The sequence below is a fragment of the Camelus ferus genome, chromosome 3 (genome assembly GCF_009834535.1).
Source record: "Camelus ferus isolate YT-003-E chromosome 3, BCGSAC_Cfer_1.0, whole genome shotgun sequence".
Classification (NCBI taxonomy): Eukaryota; Metazoa; Chordata; class Mammalia; order Artiodactyla; family Camelidae; genus Camelus; species Camelus ferus.
The window spans coordinates 53,713,018-53,736,265 of record NC_045698.1 but is presented as its reverse complement, the minus strand read 5'-3'; the positions used below and the strand labels follow the sequence as shown (position 1 = coordinate 53,736,265).

The 23,248-nt window shown below is 37.4% G+C and overlaps 1 protein-coding gene across 6 annotated transcripts in view; it reads right to left on the bottom strand.

Annotated features, from left to right (window-relative positions):
- Nucleotides 1-2,258: 2,258 nt before the first annotated feature.
- The window catches only part of MSH3 (mutS homolog 3), a 137,730-nt gene continuing 116,740 nt past the window's right edge, over nt 2,259-23,248 (bottom strand). For 5 of the 6 annotated variants that reach the window (XM_032475184.1, XM_032475159.1, XM_032475189.1 and 2 more), the window contains 4 exons: nt 15,390-15,576; nt 11,408-11,555; nt 5,523-5,694; nt 2,259-3,240 (listed from right to left, as the gene is read on the bottom strand). In XM_032475184.1, coding sequence (XP_032331075.1) covers nt 3,132-3,240; nt 5,523-5,694; nt 11,408-11,555; nt 15,390-15,576 — 616 coding nt within the window. In that variant the 3' untranslated portion in view covers nt 2,259-3,131. The remainder of the gene's footprint in view (nt 3,241-5,522; nt 5,695-11,407; nt 11,556-15,389; nt 15,577-23,248) is intronic. The other variant, XM_032475174.1, reaches the window with a different exon arrangement.

Genomic DNA, 23,248 nt, shown 5'->3' with positions numbered 1-23,248 from the left:
AGATGGTATTAATCCAAGTTCCTTTTTCTCTTTAACCATGTCTTTAGTGTGAAATATCAAATGGCTCCTTTATAATTACTTGGCACAGCAGTAATTAATTTTGATCTTGGAACTTAGTAAAGGTCAACCTTAATTTGTAGACCACATTGGATTCAATCTAGTCTTTACTCTGGAATTCACACAGTGAGCATTGTTTCGCCAGCTCCATTACCACCACAACAGGCTCAAATTTGGACAAATTGTTGGAAGAAATTTTTATTTTATTTTTTTTAAGAAAAAGTATACTTCCATATGGATCTTGAATCTCTGGTGAAACAGTATCTTGATTATGAAAAGAAGAGTCATTTTGTTGGGTTTCTAATCTGAAAGGGTTTGGTTTTTCTTTTCTATTTCAACAAGTATTTATTGGGGGTCTACAGTTTGCCATGTTTGTCCTAAATGACAGATAAAACAGAGCAGAAAGACAGACCAAAAGATTGTCATTTCAGTGAAAAATATTGTTTAGTCATTGTAATCAATGAGATTATTGGTTCACAAACCTGACTGCACTTTAGAATTACTGGGGGGAGCTTTAAAAAAATTGTGCCTTGCCATATCAGAATTATTCATAATACTCAAAAAATGGAACCAGTCCAAATCTGCATCAGCTGATGAATGAATAAACAAAATGTGGTAAATACATAAATGGAAAAGTTTTCAGCAATAAAAAAGAATGAAGTACTACATGCTACTACATGCTACAACATGGATGAACCTTGAAAACAGTAAACGAAATGAAAGAAGCTGGTCACAAAAGACCCCAATGTAAACTGGCGCAGCCGATACGGAAAACAGTATGAATGTGTGTCAGAAAACTAAACACAGGACTGCCACACGAGCCAGCAGCCCTGCTTCTGGGTACACAGCCAAAGGAAATGAAATCCGGATCTGAAAGACATATCTGATTAGAATTGCTGCCCTCCTTAAGTTTGGAAACTGGAGTATGTGCCCCATCAATGGCATCTTTCCTGCTAGTCTCCATGGTACATGTGTCATCCTCATTCAACTGCCACAGTGGACTCTGCCACAACTTTCCCTTCCGCACCTCAGTATCCCAGGGGAACGAAACTCACTGAGACATGCAGTTGGTCCGTGCCGGTCTTCTCCCGAACTTGGAGCAGCCCTGACCTCCTGCAAACTGGCTGACTGGCTGACATCTTGCTTTATGTTAGAGAATCTATCGTGTAATGTTCCACATTGTCACTTGCCAGACACTGTGTACTGCCACTGCCGAGGCACACTGCTCTTGGGATCCCCTCCTGCTTTAATGTTGACACTGGCCTAGGCAAGCCAGGGATAGCCCAGAATGTCCACTCGGACATTAGCACTGATGGCTGGTCCCTGCAGCTCCCTCAGGCATGGGCTTGACACTCCTGGGTTCATCTCCTTTTCTTGCTGGACTGCCAGTAAGGTGACAGTACTACCTCTGAAATCCTGTTAATATAAAACATTTATGGTCTTATAGAGTATTGAAACATTGTTTAAAAAGTATCATTCTTCTAAAAATTTAAAGAGTAGTCTATAGCCATACCACCCTGAATGCACCCAATCTAGTTTTAAAATTTAAAGAGTAAATTCCAACTAACCCTATTTGGAGACACTATTGCGAATTTCACTATATGTTAATATTTCTGGAGGGATAGTGGAATCAACCAACATATACTCTAACTCCACAAAGGTGGGGAAATAGAAGGTTAAAGTGTGAGTGACTCAAAGGTATAGCAACCAACCACCCTTCAACCAGTGGACACTAAATTAACTGTGTCCAGGGGTCACTGTTAGGGCCACCGTAGGAAGTAATCTTAAAGAAGGAATCAGGAAAATGCCCATCTAGTGTGTAGAGGACATTTCACTGAGCAGGAATAATAAATGGGTGGGAAATAGGATGGAGAGCCTTTGTGCAAGATCATATACTTAGAAACAAAAATATAAGGATATGAGAAGCCAGGCTGTAAGTACTAGAAAAAAGCTCAGGGACGTAGCTGAGCACGTGTCACCCTAAACATGCAGGGAGGGGGCGCTGTTAAGAATCAACAAAGCTTAAGGTTCCACACTGGGAAGATCATACACTTGCTGTATCGGTTAGTAGAAAGGTCCAAAATGAATCAGCTCAGTTCTGTGTACTTGGGAAGAGCAGTGACCTTGGTTCTATAATTAAATCAAAAGTAACAAATGCCAGATAGTTGAAAATCAACAAAATTCAACAGGAAAAAACCCATAAATTATAGCAACTATTCATTAAATGTTTATTACTGGAATGAATGACAATTTCATCCAATAATCTTTAAATTGCTTAAACTGTGACATTTAATTTTTCAAATTTCATATGACCTTACTCTTTCAGTGCTCTAGCTTCTAACAGCTTTCTATTTCTCTTCAAGAATTCTTATGCTGACTATAACTCAACACACACAAAAAAAAACATTCTTATGCTCATAGTGAATAAACGGGTGGCATTATAAAATTATTTTTGCTCCAGTGTAAAGGTATATTCCTGCCAGACACTTCACCCAGTTGCAAATGATCTGAACCAAAACAAATAAAATTATAAGTTAAATTTTTATGTCATTCTAAGATAAGCAAGATTATACTGTATAGCACAGGGAAATATATACAAAATCTTGTGGTAGCTCACAGCGAAAAAATGTGACAACAAACATATGTATGTTTATGTGTAACTGAACAATTGTGCTCTACACTGGAATTTGACACAACATTGTTAAATAACTATAACTCAATAAAATAATGTTAAGAAACAATATGTTATGTCATTCTTAAATTTTATGAACTGTATATTTTACCACTTTAGGTTTTACTTAGAAGGTTTTGATTTTATGTGAGTCTTACTGTCCCTGAAATTCTCTAATGACACGATAGAGATCTTAATATTCAAGTGTTTATACTCTTAAAAGTCAGGATGGCAGGAACTTGAAACAGACTTTCTACACAAAAAGCCTCTCTGTTTCTAATAGGAATATACCATGGTCATGTTTTCTGCTCACGTCACACAAAGATGGGCTATAACTGGAGAGTTATTTTGTACAGTTGGTAGTTCAATTTTCTCTTTTTCGTTAAAGAATGTAATCTTAGTTTTAATCAGGAAGAGAAGTAACTTCTCCCATTTCCAACTCCTCTGTCCACTTTTGCAAGTCCTTTGCATCATTTATTGTCCATAACTTCTCAAAACACTTTAGTCGTTTCCTGGAAAGAAGATAAAATACTATTTACTTTATAAGTCAAATTGTTAGGGAACAATACATCTCATCGAAAGCTATGAACAGTCTGTGACATCAGACTAGCAGGCAGGACCCTGTGGCTGGGAAGCTCTGTCAGCATCAGACTTCAGGTGAAAGGAGTTTTCAGTGCTGCTGCCGTAATCAAGGGATGAAGCTGTGGATCAGCACTCCTGCCTCCGGGGAGGGGAGAGCCCAGCTTCCTCCCCTTCTAACTCAGCCAGAAGGGGTGTGTGCTCACAGGAAGAAAAGTACAACTCATTTAATAACATAAAGCTAGCTACTGAAAGAGTAAAATGCCAATATAACATAGACCTACTTTTTTTCTGGAGAAAAGCAACCCAGTTAAATGTTTAGGGTCTAGAGAGGGAGTATCTGAGTTTCAGTCACTGCTCCACCAATAACTAGCTGATGACCCTGCCTTCCTCGTCAGCTTCCTGCCCTCACTTGGCCTCATCTTCCCCAACTATAACATGGGGATGACAAGGGTACCTATCTCACGATGCTGTCACAAGGATTAAGTGGGTTAATGCATGGAAAGCAGAAAGAACCGTAACTGGCACAGTGTCGGCTGCTGTGAAAGACTGACTGCCCAGACTTGGTTGCACAGTAAGCATTCAATAAGTATCAGCTATTAACAAATCCATATGAATGCACCAGATTCACTTTGGTTTCTCACATCTGGCCAATGGAATAGGTGTGATAAACACTTTTAGTGTGTTTTTTGATAAATCATCAGATTCCATTTCAAGGCAACCTCTTCCTACAACTGTCTTGTCAAGGTAACTTTCTAGACTTCAAAATACCATATACTAGTTGGAAGAGTTAAAAAATTTATAAATAATCTGTGAATTTTATTGTTCTGGCTTTCTAGGCTAGATAACAGCGACATGTATGAACTCTCATATTTTATTGCCATCTTGCATATGCATCTTTTGTAGTAAAGTTTTTTTTTTCTAGTTTCTTTAGGGAAAAAGAAAAATGAGACAACAAAAGAGGACTTAAATCTGTCTTCTGACTTTGCAAATAACTAAGGGCTAAGCTTATTTTTAAACTCTGATCCCTTTTCTCTCCAGAAATGTTTTATATTCTACTTTGTAACAAATAACTAGAAATAGGCTCTCACTGATTGCATCACTTGCTTCTAATTTGGCATCATGGAAAGGATCCAGATGAGGACGTCAACAGAGGAAGCTACATGACTTCCGTAGTATTCTAGCACCCTGGACCCGGTCCACCACCATTTACCACTGCAAGGTGTGGAGCGCAAGGCAGGAGAACAGCAGCAAGGAAGCTGGCTGCACAACTGTACCTCAGCATCCAAGCTGGCAACTGTTTCTTTAACTAATATTAGGTGTCAATTTCACAATATTTAAATTGGTAATGATTTCCAGAGCTAAAAAAATATTCTTATAGTATGGTGGCCAGCCAAGATGTTCTATGTGACTAACAGTCTGTTCACCTGTGGTCACACGGTTATGGACCAGGTCAGTAGTGTCCAGCCCCAGGCAGATCAGACTCTCTGGGCAGAGGAGGGGTGGGCAGGAGGTGGTTGAGGAGCTTATGTTGTTTGATAAATTAATCTTATATTTGGGAAACAAAAAGCTATAATTTATTATTTATTAATGATATTTTCCTAGGAATAACTTCTTTCTAAAGTATGTCTCAGGTGTATATGAAGATTAGTTTATATACTGACTACATACTGACCAGATATCCAGGGTAAAAGGTGGAATGCATTCACATAAGCATTCTAGATGACACAGAAGTCAGTTTAGAATGAAAAATGTGTCACAAACAAATCCACAAAGTGACATGTGGATACTGCCTCAATCACCTAGCTACATGATACTATTATTTTCATTCATGTCCTGACAGAATTCTTAATTTCTGAATGCAACCACTATATATATGAATAAAAGAAGTACTGTAAGTGTTTTATATATTGAGGTTTCTTCTAGTAATTTTCTGCATAAATGAATATTTTAAGCAACTAAATGTGTTGGCACACATAAGGAATCAAGTTTTTAGAAAAATGATTGGAAAAACCAATCTTGCAACTTAATAGATAAAGATATGACTAGAGAGCTCTGGGAAGAGCTGTTTTCATTTTATTGTAATTAAATGTTTCAGAATATTTGAAGAGGTACTTGAAGGAAGATCTGATGTTCATTTATAGGACAATCTTCTCCCCTGGACAACTTGGAACATTTCATTACAAATCAAAAAATGCAGCACAATCACCCTGACCTTTTCATATTTACTAATGTTTCCAGCTCTTTTGACTTGATAGCTGCTTTCTTCAAAATTTCTCCAGGAATATCTGCAAGTTTAGCCACATTTAGTCCATAACTCCTGGCTGCAACTCCTCTGGTTATTTGATAAAGAAAAGTGACAAAATCAACAACTGGGTCTTCTTCACCTAAAAAATAAAGTTAAAAGAGAGAGAAAGAGAGATAAAGAAAACCATGCTTGAAAGTTGGAAAGAAATCAGAGGATTAAAGACAACATATAAATTCTTTTAACTTTACTCAATTAAAATTCATAACCTAAAAAAGAAATCCACTGTCCCTAATCACTTGTTAGCTCCTTTTATCAATATTACATGTTTAGAAAAAGGGCAAATGCTGTTTTGAAAATGCGTCTGCATTTAAGATTTATCTTTTAGCTCAGTTAAACTGGTCCTTAACAATTATTCATTGTAAGCTAAGAAGTATTTAGTTTTATGCTGCTTGCTGAAAAATTTGAACAAAATTTCTATATCAAAAAGAGAGTGATTCTGATACAAGGCATAATATAATTTCTCCTTTAAAAACAGATTTTTAAAAAGTGGTATCCCAGAGGAAAAATGTGTTCACCAAACAGTCTCTTGTATATAATGTAAAGTAACATATATAAAAGATGTTTCTAAGACTGCTAGAAATAAAATAACAAAAGCAGGTAAGGAAATATTACATGTTGCACAGTTTAAATTACAAGACAGAGAAACTCTGGCTTATTAAATACCCTAGTTAACTAACAGTTATACATATTGAAGGGGATGCTGTTCGGTACTACCCAAATCCCACTTGGGACTGAAGGGTTTATTGACCCAACTGTCAGGAAATTTGTTAGCCTGCAACCCTCAGCTGTTGCTCTTGTTGGGAACTGCCTCAGCTGAAGAGCTCTGCTTCATGCAAGGTCACCCTGGGCAGCCTGCATGTGTGACTGGTTGCTCAGGGGGTTGATAGGCAGACTCTAAGAGGCCACCAAAAATCCCTGCCTCCTGGTATTCATGCTCTTACGTCACTGCCTCTCCTGGAGTGTGGGCAGGACCAGGGGACTTGATTCCAAAGAACAGAATATGACAAAAATTATGGTATGTCATTTTTGCGACTAGACTAGATTACAAAAGACTGGCCTGTCTTGAGCACTCACTTTCTCGCTTGTTTTGTCTAAGGGAAGCCAGTTGCCATGCTGTGGGCTGCTATATGGAGAGGTCCTCATGGAAAGAAATTGATGTCTCTGGCCAATAAGTCAGTGAGGGCCTGGAGGCCTGCCCACAGCCACGTGAGTAAAGTTGGAAGTGGATATTCTGAGGGATGCCACTGACCATGTGAGGGGGCTGGGCCATGGGCTGCCCCAGTCAAGCCTTCAAATGACTGCTGCCCCAGCCGATACCTTGATGGAGCCTTGTGAGAGACTGTGAGGTAGAGGTGTTCGGCTTAGCTGCCCCTGGATTCCTGACCCACAGAAATTATGAGATATTAAATATTTGTAGTGCTAAGCTGCTATGTTTTGGGGGTAATTTGTTATGCAACAATAGATAACTCATGAAAAGTATAAAAGCCTGGCTCTCTCACCTCAAGGTGAGCCAACTCCAGCCCAGTCTCAGAGCTCAGTAGGGATGGCTGAAGCCTCAAAACTGTAACACAGCTGAGTCCCGCCTAGTCCTGTGCTTGGGTGTTGATCAGGAGAGCACTCCCCAGTGAAACTCATGCGAATCTCAGAATCTGCTTCCTGGGGAAGCCAGCCTATCACATACTACATAAACATGAAGTTACAATGTTAAAAGAACTGGGATATAATAGGCACAATAATACAAAGACAATGCTATGGAGGGGTTCAGAACCAGCCTCCCCAAAACGTGCCGCTATGGCATGCAGGTTATCTTGAGCTGAAGACAATGGAGGTCCAAAAGGCTCAGGAAGGGCTTTTTACCCACCTCCTCAGTGGCCTAAGAGAATTTAGATGGGGGTGGGGGGACCCTGGCTCAGAGACAGAGCTATTACCAGAGGTAACTTTTATCTTCTATCTGTATGGCCGGACAAATATCTAATTACCAAATATTTGTTTTTCTTATTGCCCTGTGAATTACCCTCTTCCTTACCACCTTTTATTTTTATTTTTATTGAAGCAGAGTCAGTTACAATGTGTCAATTTCTGGTCTACAGCACAATGTCCCAGTCATGCATATACATACTTATATTCCTTTTCATATACCCTCTTCCCCTTTGAAGCCCCATCTCCTCTCCCATTTCCTAGGTCAGGAAGATACAGAAGCCTCAACTGCCCAACCTGCCTTCATATTCTTATGGGGCCCCGGTAGGTACATAATTACATTTATTTTTCTCCTGTTAATCTGTCTTCTGTTAATTTGATTATTAGATCAGCCGAAGAACCAAGAAGGGCAGAGGAAAAATTCTTCCTCCTCAACAGCTGCATACAGTTTAATTGTTGATAAATCTAAAGCACCTCAGGATCATGCAGCTTTTAATTACGAAATTCAATATAACTGCACTGTGTTGCAAAAATGTCCCAGATGAACCAGATTCACAATCATTTCTGAGACCCTAGTATACTTAGCATAGTTCTACCGAAACTTTTCTCATACATTATTTCATTTGATAAATGTGTATGCTTTATTCTTTTATCAGCTAAAAACAAAAAAGCCAAAAGACTGAACACAACAAAGAAAAAGGATAATGGAATTTTCTTTAACCTCCTCTAAGAATTCAGCCCCAGACAAGTAATATGTTTCTAAGGGTCGGTGCTGGAGGTAGGAGGTGAAAAGAAAGCTAACAGTCTCAGGAATACACAGACTAAAACTCACATTACAAAGCACTAAGAGTAACTTTTGCCTCTAAATAAAACTTAAGGAACACAAAGAACAGGTGAGGAAGTGGGTGGGAAAAGACTAGGAAAGAAGCATGTAGAAACCACTGCCTGCTAACCTGGATAATCTTCTGCTACCCCTCAGTGCTCACAAGACCAAAAGCGAAGTGTGCAGCAGCAGGGTATCAAAAAAGCAAACTTGTCATCTTTAAGGCAAATATAGCCTTTATCATTTCAACTGGGTTAGTCCTAACTGATGTCCCCACCTCCAGTCTCTCCTCTACAATCTAACTTTCACACTGATCTTTCCTTTAAAAAAAAAAAAGAAAAAAAAGATTAATTCATCTGTCTGTCCATCTGTTCACTATCCATCCATTCATCTTTTTCTGAAAGTGTACTAAATGCCATAAAATCCCCTCATTTAAACACTGCTTTGCTGATGGGTTTTTCTTTTTTTGCTTTATATACATATAATATATAACTAGCAAAAAGGGTTTCTTACATATAATACAGCTATAAAATATAGCTAAATTATATATAATATTATATTGCTCTGAGTGACTCATCAACACACCTCAGTACAAACAACTGCTGAATTTGTCATCACGTGCTAGTCTCCACTTTTGTACTAATTATGGTAGTGCTTACGCCGCCAAGATAAATAAATTTCCATAATCACCTGAGGGAGCTGTTTTTAGAGTTATAGTCTACCTTGAGACCATCTTTCACCCCCGTTCCATGGGAGAGAGGGAGGGAGAGGCAGGGAGGGGAAGGGAGAGAGAGTATGTGTATATAAAGGAAACGTGGAGGCAGGGAGAGCCAAGTCACAGAGGAGATGGTTAAAAAAAAAAAAAAAAAAAAAAAAAGACTCACTTCTCTACAGTCTCACAATAAAAGTTCCTGATGAGGACTTTACTTACAAGCCATGACCATTTCTTAAATGGGTATTATTGAGAAGCTTATCTGACACTGCTTAGAATCAGTGAAAGCAATAATTCATGTTTCTGCCTGTTACAGGGAAACTTAGCAAAAGTTGACCCCTCACTCCACGCCTTAACGGAGGCACTGGGGACTGAACCCGGGACCTTGTGCATGCTAAGCACGCGCTCTACCGCTGAGCTATGACTACCACCCCAGGCAAAAGTGTTTTAAAGCAGAACTTCTCTAGGCATTTATTAGAGATGTGTGCTGATCAAATAGTTTCTGAAGTCACTTTCAGGATAGATTAAAAAAGAAATTAGAGGTGGCTGAGTCCAGTGTGAATGTGAGTCCAAGTGTTCTGACTGCCAGAATTACAAGCACAGAAAAGGGGTTAAGAGACTTCCTAGGAAGGCAGCAAAGGCAGATCTCTGGACAACAACCAGTTCAGATGAGCAGGAGGACATAGGGCTCTAGTAGAAATGTCCTCAGTGGGGAAAACTGGAACCAACAGGTTCAATCATGTGGAAAAATGTCTAGAGAGGTGTTTTACAAAGCTATTGGGGGACACAGGAAGATTCAGCAATAGACTCAAATAAACAACGAAAGGAAAAAAAAAAACAAGGTGATTATTACCTTCAAGAAAAGAGAAATACTTGTCTCCATACTTGGTTCATGAATAAGCAATACCTACTTGCAGTAACAGTGAAAACAAACAGTGACGATGAATGAAACAGAAAAAATGTGAAACGACTATACCAGGAGGAAGTGGAAGGGGGTGCTGGAGACCCTCATTTAACAGGAGAAGTCAGTAGTGTGTCTTGAGGACCAAGAGAAAGGAAAATAAGCACAGGAATTTAGAACTGTGGAAGAAACAGGGTGAGAGTCAAGAGCGGCTGCCTGGGGACAGGGATGGGGAGGGGCCGTGGGGTGAAGCGGTGGAAGCAGGGGACCACTGCCTGTTAGCATGAGTCTCTAGCATCATTTAGTTTTTTTTAATTATGTTCATGAATAAAAACTTAAATCAATAAAATAAAATGCCAAAACACTTAAGAAGTAAGGGTCTGCATTAGTAGGCAGCTCACATCAAACGCTTACCACTGACCCTTCCCTGTTGGTGAACTCTTGTTTATCCCACTGGGTTTCAGCTTATAAGCTTCCCCTGTCACTTTGGATGCAGATTAATAGATATGAAATTGCTTCCATGAGAGAATTTATGATGTGTTTTTCATGACTAGCAGGGTGGTGAAAGGCAACGATTGCCTAATATTACATTTATCTTAGGTCCAATGCTTTGTTTTATTTTGGGCCAGTCACCTGATTTCTTTTTCAGGTCCATCCTTACTTATTTCTTTTCCAAAATAAAATGTGGACTCTGGAGTATCTTGGATAATGGGTTTTCCATTGTAACACACCAACTGTGTAAAACCGTCACTGGCCCACAGGTTGGCAGCTTAAAAAAATTACTACTGAACAGGAAAAAAAAAGTTTAAAATCTACTATATTACTTACAGCACTTGAATTTATTTCTATTAGCTAATGGTGTTCTTTTTCATGAACTGTTTCATTTCTGTGACACAAGCAGTAAGCAGAATGCTAGGAAAAACAGCCCACGGCAGTTTTAACAGAGTAGAGGAGGACCTGCAAGCAGAGGACATGGATTCTAGGCTCAGTTCAGCCCCTACCCAGGTGGCCGACATGGGCAAAGCCACTTTACCTGAGATTGAGTTTCCTTATCAAATTAAGATAAAACATGCATCCAATATAGAATATGGCTCCTGGTAACTAATTAATGTTAAATGATATTTTGGGAAATATATTGAGCATTTTAAAAGATGACTAATACACCTGACTCTTAGGGCATCTTTCCTGAAATGAATCTAAGAGTAAAACCTAAATATCCCCCCTTACCCAACCTTCTTCTTATAGAAAAATAAGATAAGGAAGGCCAGAGAAGGACTCAGAGAAGGTAAGGATAAATGCAAATCCTACTTGACTCTAAGCTTAGAGAAAATGAATTTGGGCAAATGTCAATCAACATTCACAGTTTTCATTATTAATTATGCTCCTATGAACTTCGAGTTATCAATCATGAAAACCAAAAGAATTCTAATTGTACTTACTGCAAGAACATCTCATACCTGGATCCTGTTTGCTTTCATCCTCAATGACCAAGAATCCCATGTGATAATTCCCCACATGTTGTGAGTAACTTTTTTCTAACTCACAAACTGGTGGATAATGCGTAACAAACAGGGTAAAGGATTTCACCTAAAGCAGTAAGACAAAATGAATGTTATTTTATTTTTAAATTTTAATTTAAACTTTTCTCCAGCTTTATTTTGAAAAACTTCAAACATTCATAAAAGTTGAAAGAAAAGTACAATGAACACTTATATATTCTTTATCTAGACAACCATTTAATATTTTGCCTGTAAATTTTCCCTTTCTTCCTCCCTCACCTCTACACACACACACACACACACACTTTTTTTCCTGCACCATTTGAGAATTAACTGCAGCCATCGTGACACTGCATCCCTAAATACTTAAGATTCTATCTTCTGAGAACAAAAACATTCTCCTACATAACCAGAATAAAATGATACACTCAAGAAATTTAACATTGATATATTACTATTTACTAATATACAGCCCATGAATTTCCCCAACTGTCCCAATAATGTTCTTTATAAGTTTCTTTATATTTAAATAAAAAATAAAGGCTCATGTGGTGCACTCAGTCATGTCTCCTTAGCCCCCATTACTATAGAAAAGTTCCCCACCCTTTTCTTTTTTGTCTTTTATGACTTTAACATTTTTGAACTATTCAGGAGAGCTGTTTTGCACAATGTGCCTCAATTTGGAGTCAGCTAATTGTTTCCTCCTGATGGAATTTAGATCACACCTTATTGCCAGGAATATTACATATATATGTACATGACATATCCTTTCCAGTACATCACAACAGGAGGCACATGATGTCAATCTGACCCATTACGGGGGATGCTAAATCTGTTTATGTGGTGTAGTGGGTGCCTAGAAGATTTCTTCATTGTACTTTTTTCTCTTTTGTAATTATTAAATAACCTGTGGGGTATTAATTTGAGACTGTGAATATCCTTTTCTCCAACAATCTTTCACCCAAAGCTTTCACCATTTGTTGATCATCATTGCCTGAATCAGTTATTATTGTGCTAGTTAATAAATGTTTATTTAAAAAAATGGTATATTGTCATAGTTAATGTTGATTTAAAAAAACACCAAAATGCCAGCCAATAAACAGCATTCTCTATTCATTAGCTTACATTTTGTAAAGTACAGCTTTCCCTTCATCCCACCTTACCCCCCATCATTTTAAAATTTATTTTTGTTTTATTAGTATCAATATAGACTTGTGGATTATTTAATAAGCACTGCTTTAGAGCACACATTATATGTGTTCTAGAAATCCCTATTTTAAGGGAAGTTAACACCAACTCATGGTCTAGAAAGTAACAGAAGAGGGTAATTAAATTGAAGAACTCCAGTGCTGATCCATCTGCCATTTACTTTATTTAAAGTCATAATGTATACCTTCTCTCTAATTACAATTAAAAATAAACTTATTAAGGCAGGATTTCTTTTGACAAGTTGCTCTTAAAATCTGCCCTGAAGCATCTTAGGACTGGCTGTCTCCATGGTGCCCCTTCCCTGAGCTGACGGGCAATTCTAGCTGGAAGACATGAGGGTCTGGGATTACACCACCGCTCTCCTCAAGGCCATGTTCAGCTCGCCGCAGCAACACAAAACCTCCCCAACTCCTCTTCTCTTTTCTCTCTCTCCATTTCAGCAATCAAAAGACACCATGAAAAAAAATGATTTTTATCTATAAGAATGTTAATGACTCTTGCTCCTGATAAATCTTCAGTGATTTACCTCCAAGGTAAGTTTTATCTAAAACTAATACTTTCTTCATTAACACTTAAAGTAACCCAAAACTGCTATATAGGCAATGAAAACAGAAGTGACAAACTCAGTTCTGTCAAAATTGGTTCCTGAAGGTTCTTAGAGAATCTTGGAAATACTGACAAACTGCTTTTGGTAGCCAGCCTCCAACATGGCCCCAGAGATCTTTACTTCCCAATGTTTATGCTCTTGAGGAGCCCCTTCCCACAATGAATCGGGGTTGGGGGGGCGGCTGTGTGGTCAACAGAACATGATGGCAGTGACAGCGTGTGGCTTCTGAAGCTTGCTCATAAAATGCACTGCTGCCTCTACCTTGGCCTCTTGGAACACTCCCTCAGGGAGAAGCCAGATGACACTCTGTAAAGATACTCAAACAGCCCTGTGGGGAGGACAGCAGGGAAAGGAACCAAGGGCCCTGGCCAACCACCAACACCAACTTGCCAACCATGTGAGTGAGCCACACTGGAAGAGATTCTTCCTGCCCGGTCAAGCCTTCAGATGACTCCAGCCCTGGCTGGCAAGTTGACTACCACCTCAGGAGAGGCCCTAAGCCAAAACCACGCAGCTAAGCTGCTCCTGAATTCCTCACCTCCAGACGCTGCGAGACATAGTAACTGATTATTGCTGTTTTAAGCCACTTACTTTTGGAGTAATTTGCTATGCAGTCATAGTAACTGATAAACTGCTACAGAGTAGAAATGATGAAATCACAGTTGACAAATTCAGCTCTGTCATATTTTGTTCCTAAAGGCTCTTAAATGAATGTTTTTATTTTTTATTTTTTATTAAATGAAAAATTCTTCAAATTCTATAGTGCTGTACAAGTTTCACACATGGCTTCATGTATGAAATGATTTCATTTAATCCATAATAACCCTTTTTCCCCACCTACCCCTATGATGCCCCTCCCCCATCCCTCTCCCCATTGGAAATCAGTAGTTTGTCCTCTATATCTGTGAGTCAGCTTCTTTTTTGTTTTATTCACTAGTTTATTGTATTTTTTAGATTCCACATATAAGTGATATCATACAGTATTTTATTTTCCTCTGACTTACTTAACAAAATGCCCTCCAAGTCTATCCATGTTGCTGCAAATGGCAAAATTTCATTTTTTTTAACAGCTGAGTAATATTCTTAAATAAATGTTTAAAATATGTTTTGGAGGCAGACACAGGACTTCACTGAACCTGTGAGACACAGTTTCTATAATGAGGAAAGAAGTTCTTGAGCTGTATCTTTCTGCAAATACAGAATTTCTTTTCAAAGAAAAATTAAAAGTATTTCTTTTAAAATAGAAAATATGCCATCATTAACTATGTAATCTAACTAAATATTAAAACTGAGGGCCACAAAAATTTAAAGAAAAGGGGATTTTATTTTTGCATTTTTTTTGCAAAGAAATATGAGAAAAATATGCTTTTATTGGCTATTTAAGGAAGAAAGCCAGAAATGAAAATGGGAGAAAGACATAGAAACAAAGAAAAGTGTAAAAAAGTAGAGAACAAAATAGAAAAAGAAAAAACAGAAGAGACAAGGTTTAGGGGCAGGTGCTAAGAAGGAGGGAGAAAGGGGGAGAGGTCAAAATAAACAGACAGAGAGGATTAATAAAGGGGAGAGTCTGGTAGAGATGACATGGATTGAAAGTTTGACACAAACAAAATTTCACATTGAGATGCTCAGAAATGAACTCTGGAGTACTATTACTGAAACAGAGATACAAATAGATCCGATTAAAGGCCATATGGAGATCTTTTAGGATGTTGCCGGAAAAAAGTATTTCACAGGGACAAAAATTGCACCAGTCTCCTAATTTGGTTCTTTTTTCAAGAATTGGGTTGCAGGTGGATGGATGCAACTCTTGATTTAGAGTTTGCCAAGGATAATAAGATACAGTTCTAGGTGGAAATATTGCCAGGGAGGCCTTTCTCCTACTGACCAGGTTTATTCTGCTTAAGCATAAGAAAGGGAGACACATCAAAGAGTGACAAACATTATTCAGGGCCAGTCTACCTGAGTTCCACGTAGCACTTGAATGATCAATTGCAGGCAGAGGATCAATTATAACAAAGATAATTTTGAATATTTAGAAACTGAGGTCAGGAAAGCAATTTGTATAGTATGTACCATTCATGTACAAAAGGTTGGCAAGAGGCTTACCTCTCTAATAAAATGCTCAAGTGTAGCATAAGCTATGGCGATTCCATCGTAGGTGCTCGTCCCTCTTCCCAGTTCATCCAAGATAACCAAAGACTGGGATGTTGCTTTTCTTATTATTTCTGCTGTGTCAGTCAGTTCTTCCATAAATGTACTCCGTCCTTTGCATATGTTATCTGCAGCCCCCATCCTACAAATAAGATGGCAATACCCTGATTTTCCTGTGAACGTCATTAAGAGGAAGCCAGACATTATTTTCTGAACAATAATGACCCCTAGGGGGTCTATGTTCTTTGAGCCAATACTAGCTGAAATTATATTAAACAAAAGAAAACACATGTTGGCTATAAAGAGTGTCTAACATCAAATAGCACCTTGTAGAAACATTCTGGGTAGAATCTGAGGTACAGGACAGGGCTCCTGAAAAGGAGGGAAATCTCTGACTCGGCGTTTTTTTTTGACCAATTATTTCAAAACAGAGTTTTGGTGCTCACAGGGGAAAACAACGCTTCTCTGGGCTGCTGTGTTTAAAATCCATGAGCACAAGGTTATTGTACAACCCTAAGCTTTTTCCAGTGTCTCCTTAAGAAGATTCCACACTGATACTGTGAATTAAGGTACCCTGTTGAAATCACTTATTCAAATGAAAAAAAAATTTTTTTTAACTAGAACTTGAATTATAGAGGTTCCTATAACACAGGTTCCTAAAATGGGCTCCAGGGAACAGTCCTTAGAGATGTCAAGACATGGGTCCGAAAGACGTAAGGGTTCTTCCCTCTAAGACTCCTTTGGGGCCTTTCACATTCTACTACACATCGTGCGTTTCACAGAGCTGATCTAGTACACAGCACTTCCAACTCATTTAACCATGGACGCTTGAAACTTCTCCTGGAGCACCTTCTGAAAATAATGATCTACAGAACACATTCGGTAAAATGTACCAAAAAGAAAAACCCTGAGGTGGGAAGAGAATAATTAGGTACACTCACTCAAGGTCATGCAGTCAACAGCAAAACTTAGAATTCAGGCTTTGAAACACTAGCCAGCTTTGTGAATGCTGGTAACTATTTTCTTAGCAAAATGCCTTCCTCAATTTTGTTTTGCTGCATCAGTTCACATGTGACCAACGGCAGCATAATATACCTTTTATTTCTGGAGAAACTCATGGTAAAATTAAGCTTTAACCATCCTGTGGCTGGAGCCCTGGACCGGGCAAGGGAGACTGAGTGTAATGTTTCCCCTACTCCAGACTGGGAGAGGCTTAGAAGAACTGCTCCAGGAATCAGTGGCACTTAGAAACTGTAATTAACTACAACTTTGATGGAGGTTTTACTCAAAGTGCTGTCAATTTTATCCATTTTAATATTGGTAACTACAAAACTTAATTTCTAAAATATTGCTAGCTTAGGAGCATGCTAGTTACCTTTTCAAAGTTCATTCTGTTTTTTACCTCAATTTTCAATGTTTACTTTACTTATATTTCCCCTACCACAAAGCTAGAAGATTAAACTTTCCTATCTCTGTAACCACTCTGAATTCTTCAGAATCATAATGTTTGATGCCCACTTACTGTTTGATTTTATTACTGATAGGTTGCGAGCTGACAAAAAGAACAAATCTTTGGCTGATAATAAAATAGCTCCAGTAAGGCACATATTTGGAGGTGGGGGGCTTCTTTTATTCTCGAGAATTAGAATAACAAGCAAAAACCAGATAAGATTTTAATGCAACAGTTTAAGTACTATACTTAAGCGCTTTCTAGAAACACTATGTTAACAGAGTGGTCTCATTGGGAACTTCAGGAATTGTAGAATGCTCTTGGGAAAGATATTCAAAGGTGAGATTTCAAATCAGGAGGGAGGGATGAATGATCAATCAATAAAAAACATGGTAGCTAATTGGTTGTTTCAGGGGAAAAAAAAAAAACAGAAAAACCAAAGATGTATCCCTACTCAAATCATATTCCCAAATAAATTTATATGAATTTAAGAGCTGAATGTAAAAACAGAAACCATAAACATACCAAGCAGTCTAAATGAAATTTAACCTCTGGATGGGTGGGTGGGTGGCTTTATATACATGGCACTGAAGCATGTATACAGCAAGATCCATGGTATCAGCGTGCCTCATGGTATCACAGGATTTCTGTCTTTAAGGAGGCCAGGCCAGATTTTAGGGGATGTTGGATGTATTTTTTTTTTTAAACAATGGTCCCAAAGCTACTATTAGACCAGTGGTTTACAAGTATCTTTTCAGCTGTTAAATCCATTGTTCACATGAAATTTTACTAACTTAATTCTGCAGATGAGATAAAAGGAATGGTGATTTGGTCAAGAACCCAGCACCATGAGGCCTTTTTCCCATCCAGAGGGGGCTCTGTGGGGCTCTTAACACCCTGCAGAACGGTCTGAAAGCCACTGCATTAGGAGCCAACACATTTTCTTTCAAGACTGTATTTTTTATAGCACCTGATGATAAGGTAGCAATGCTGCCTAGCAGACACTGAAGAAATGCTGGCACCTTAATCAGTCACTGAGGCCACTGGGGAAGTATGCATTTGTAATTGTGGGAACTGTTTATTGATAAAAATATTTTCTGTTAACTTCTCTTAAGAAATTCTTCTTCTTAAGAAATTCATTTTTCCAATAAATTTCAGCAATAGAATGACTTCATATGATCCTGATGGATGCAGAATTTTATCACTAACACATTTTCCTTTTGGTTTTGGTTACTAGGAAACAAGTGAATAACACCTTATAATAACAAACAGCAACCCTTACTTTATCTTACGTTTCTATCCTTATTTCTCCTTGATTTTTGAATACCATATTTCACTCTTATTACCCTGCTCTATTGTGTATCTCCCAGTAAATTGCCTAAAATAAGTTTTTGAAACATGGCAGGATGTAACATAATTAAGAAAAAGTTTGTGATTTTTTATTAATTCAAAAAACATTTACGAGATATACTACTGGACAATGATTCCGAAATTTTTCAAATGTTAAAATATGTTAGAGACCTAAGGAATTTCAGAACCTATGTCATAATCATCATTCCATCTATGTTTATATTCAAATGTAGTGAAAAATGGAAAATTCATTCCTTAGGTTTCATCTCAGAGTTAGGTTGCTCTGAGTAGACAGGTTACAGATACGTGATTAAGAAAAAAAATCACTCTGATATTTTTAGGAGTGGCGGCCGACTAATCTGTCTAATCCCCTACTTCCTCCTAGTCTATAACCCTTATATAGGTCAACAAAGCTTAATAAAACATTAATGGAGAAAAGAAATTATTACTTTTTGAATCAGCTTCTAAAATTGAGAATACTTTCATGCAGACTTGAACAAGGGTTTATTTTTATGAGATCCTGATATTTTGAGGTAACATTCTAGATATTTTTAAATTTTAGCAAAAGGGGTGGGCCTCTGTCCCTTCAAAACACAATCTCAGCTTCATGAAGGAAAATGCTAGCATGAGGGAGAAATACTGCAATTAACGGGGGGGGGGAGAAAAGATTCTTTAATATTGAGTAAGTAATTAGAGCTTAAATATCAAAATTGTTAAAGAGGCAATAATTATTTGTACCGCAGAAGGATTTTTTTGACATACTTTAAGTGCATTTAAAACAATATATAACATAAGTATATATATTACATATATAAAACTAAAATTTACCATTTTAACATTTTTAGGTGTATTAATTCAGTGATATTAAGCATATTCACAATGTGCAGTCATCACTACTATCCAACAGCAGAACTTTTTATCATCCTCAAACATTCCGTTAAAAAATAACTCCCTGCCCTCCCCTCCCCTCAGTCCCTGGTGACCACTATTCTGTTTTCTGCCTCTATCAATCTGCCTCTTCTACATTCCTCATATTTGTCCTCTAAGTGCTTTGTATAGGAGGGCTTTTTTAATATTGGCTAATTTTGCCTTCTTTTTGAAATTAAAGATGTTCTATTCACTTCACTATGCTAAAAATTTCACAGAATTCTGTCCAGTATGGGAGTCTTGGCTTTTTTATTGCATCTTATGCAACTTTTACAAAAGGAAAATTATCTCCTGAATAACAAAAGTATTCTAACTTTTAAGAAGGATGGTGTAAGGAGGAAAAAAAAAGTTAACGTCTAAGAAGAGAAAAAGCCACGAAAGAATACCAAATATTAAAAGATACGTAGATACTGCATGGTATTTAAAAGGTATAAAAATGTGCAGTAGTAGAGCTGAACTGTATTTAATTAAACATAAACATTAACCCAGAAATGGAATGAAGTCAAATAATTCACTACTATATGTGTGCATTTTTAAAAAGCTTGGAAGGCCATATACCTAAACAATATGATTTCCAGGTGGTGAAATTACAGTTATTTAATTTTTTTTTCCTTTTTGAGCTTTTCTATAGTTTTAAATTTGCAAAATGAACAAGTTTCACAGTGTCATTAGAAAAACAAATATTATTTTTAAAAATCACGAAATGATACATTTAAGAACACTTTACACTCTACTGTATCATAATGTTAAGACAAGGCAAAGTGATTTTAATTACCAAGATAAATAACCAGCTTTCTTTTACCAATATTAAAAATACTTTATTAGCAGCAATGAAATTATTATAATAGACAAAAAAAAGGTTAAGTCTTTCTCCAGTATAATTGTTTCCACTAACAGTTGCAATCCGATCACCTACGGTAATTAAAGTCAATTTTTAACAGCCACAACAGTCAACTACAATATAACCAAGCAAAAAACCACTACAGCAACCTTTCAGTGTCAATGGAAACATTGCTGAGAATCAAGGCAGCAATCCAGTAAAATGCCAAACTTTGGTTTACATGAAACCATGTTCACTGAACCATCTGCAAAGCACATGCAGGCACCACTTACGAAGGTCATGGGTGTTTTCCTATCAAGGGAATCCCACAGTGTGCTGACTGGGCAAATCATTCCTCAGTACATCTACTAGTCTACTCTGTGGGTTAGTCCCAAGAACTCCAAAGGAAAATAGTTAACAGGGCAAATACTCTTTCCCAACCTTAACTACTATTTGAGGAAAACCACAAATAATTAAGGCCATCAAAGGAAGGATAATATTAATCAGTAATGACGGAAAGACTAATCAGGTTAATTAATAAGATCAACAGAGGTGAACTCAACACAACCAGAGGAAGCATCCTTATAACTGAACTCACATTATGAGCACCAGCAAACCACAGACTTTGTTTCTGTTTTTCCTTCTGTAAAACATCGTGTTGAAATTGAACAATGGTTCCTAAATCTGGATATATTTCTGAGTCACTTGTAGAATTTCTTAATTACAGAGTCCAAGAGTCTCCTTCATCATAATAGTACCTCCAGGGGACCCATATTCAGGGGTCCTGCCTGGAATATGCACTTAAAACTGAACCAAAACAAACCAAACCCTCAGGTGACTTTGAAGCATTAAAGGTACACAACCGGTTCCCATCAAAAAGATGAAGTGAGGTATCTCCTGCTTGGTAGACACAGCTCTCGGAGCTAAATAAAGCAGACAGACTTTCATAAGCAATATTTCTGATGCCAATAAAATTCACAACAGCCTTCTCATTTAGTAAAATATCACTCATAATGTGGTTCTTAGTGCTGGTATTTACTACCAACTAGAAGACATGCACTGATTCGCGATGTTTTCTTGCTGTCCAAGAAGGATGGAGATATATATATATTTTTTAATAGAGTACAAACACTCCACATCAGGTCCTCAATCAATACTTGCTGAATTAAACTAAACTGGGCAAACAAACCACTGATCATTCACACAGCCAAAAGCAAACATTTAAAATAATTTAAGTATCTGAAGACCTATTACCTTCCAGTTCTCTCTCACAATGAACACACTGGTGACATTCCGGGTACACAGCATTCCTGAAGCTGGGGGCCATGAGAGAGTTTACATGGCGAATGTGGCATGAAAATTATTAACCGGGGGCCATTTAATGTAAATACCCCATTCTACCAACATTTAATTGACATAAATAGAAATAAATTATGCTGAGAGAAGCCAACTGTTTCATTTTTTAAAAACCAGACTTAATAATTCATTGTTTCTCTAAAACTTAATTACTGAGTCTAAAAAGTTGAATGATGTTTAAGTTTGCCTTTATCAGGATAATAAAAAACAGATACGTCAAAGATGTTAATGATCCTCGGAAATACGTGTCTAGAAATATTTCACTGATGAGTATATATACCACAGTACACAGATATAAATACACCAATTAGAGCCAAATGTATATGCTTGCCAAAATTTCACTTTTAAAAAACGCTTCTTATTCAGGGAAAGGTTTGTATGAGGTTACAACATTCAGAAAGAGATTCTCAAAGCCTCCTGCTTATAGCTTTTCATACATCTATTTATTCTTATAGCACAGTGCACAGCACATAGTAGGTACTTAATGAATATTTATGGAAAATATGAATTTAAGCCTAGGGTTGTAAATGTCTAATTAATAAGTTAAAAATAACCAATTTAAAGTTTGGAGCCAAATTTTATGTATATATCTGCTAGATTTTAGTATTTTTTTTCCATTAAGCACAAAAAGGATTTGAAGTGATTTAGAATAAGATATTAATGACAGAAGAAATACAATGAATATGAAACTAAGACTATAAGCCATAGAGTAGGATTCTCAAATTTGAGAAAGCAAATTTAGCGTGAGCTTTTACAGTGCTAATTTTGGGGTCTCATCTTAAGATTTCAATATAATCAGGCTGTGACAGGCTTTAGAAAGTAGCATTTTTAACAGTCTGATTCTGAAGCAGTTCTTCTAAGAATCATGCTGGAGAAATTATTCATGGGAGAGATACTCCCATGTAAGAAGAGAAGGGGAAAACTAAACCAAATTTGTTTCTACAGCTGAGCCTTGAATTTAAGCTCTTGGCTTCTTGGCAGTCAAGACAAAAAGGAATTAAAGAGGAAGCAGCCGTTGGTGATAACAGGAGGCCCGGCAGTTTGTCAGGCAAGGCCACTAAGCTGCTTCACATCTCTCTGTAAACAAGCACAGCATGCACATAGAGAGGGAAAAATTCCTCAGCATTAATAAAAAGTGATTTATCAGATGGTACTTCATGTAAAAGACATTAAGTGACAGAAATCAAAATGCTCTTATGAGCAGTTTTAGAGCATATACAGAAACATCAAGAGGGCATTTCTTATTCTAATTAATTTTAAAGCATAGGGACAAAGTTTTATGCACTGCTGGTGGGATCCTAAACTGGTCCAGCCTCCTTGAAGTACAAGATGCACACTCCTAACACTCAACAGTCCCACTCCTAGATAAAGCCCAGATTCAGAAAACTCACTCATGTGTTCTAGATGTGTATAAGACAAGTATCAGTACTGTTGATATTTGCAGCAGATTTGAATCATGTTAGATATTAATCAAGAAAAATGGATAAACCATGGAATATACATATAATGGAATATCATAATTAGAGAAAAATGAGTGAACTAGAATTATATGCATCCATATGGATAAATTTCAATAATGTAACACTGAGGGGAAAAAGCTACTTGCAAAAGAATAGTTTAAAAGCATACTAAACAGGGGGAGGGTATAGTTCAGTGGTACAGCGTGTGCCTAGCATGCACAAGTTCCTGGGTTCAATCCCCAGGACCTCCATTTAAAAACTAGGCCCAGTACCTCCATTAAAAGATACATAAATAAATCAAAACCTAACTACCTCCCTCTTCCAAACATTTTTTTAAAAAGCATATCAAACATATAAAGTTTAAAAGCCTGCCAAATAATTCAACATATTGTTTCAAAACATACCTATGTAGTAAAAATATAGAGAAATTCATGGGAGAAAAACCAGAGTC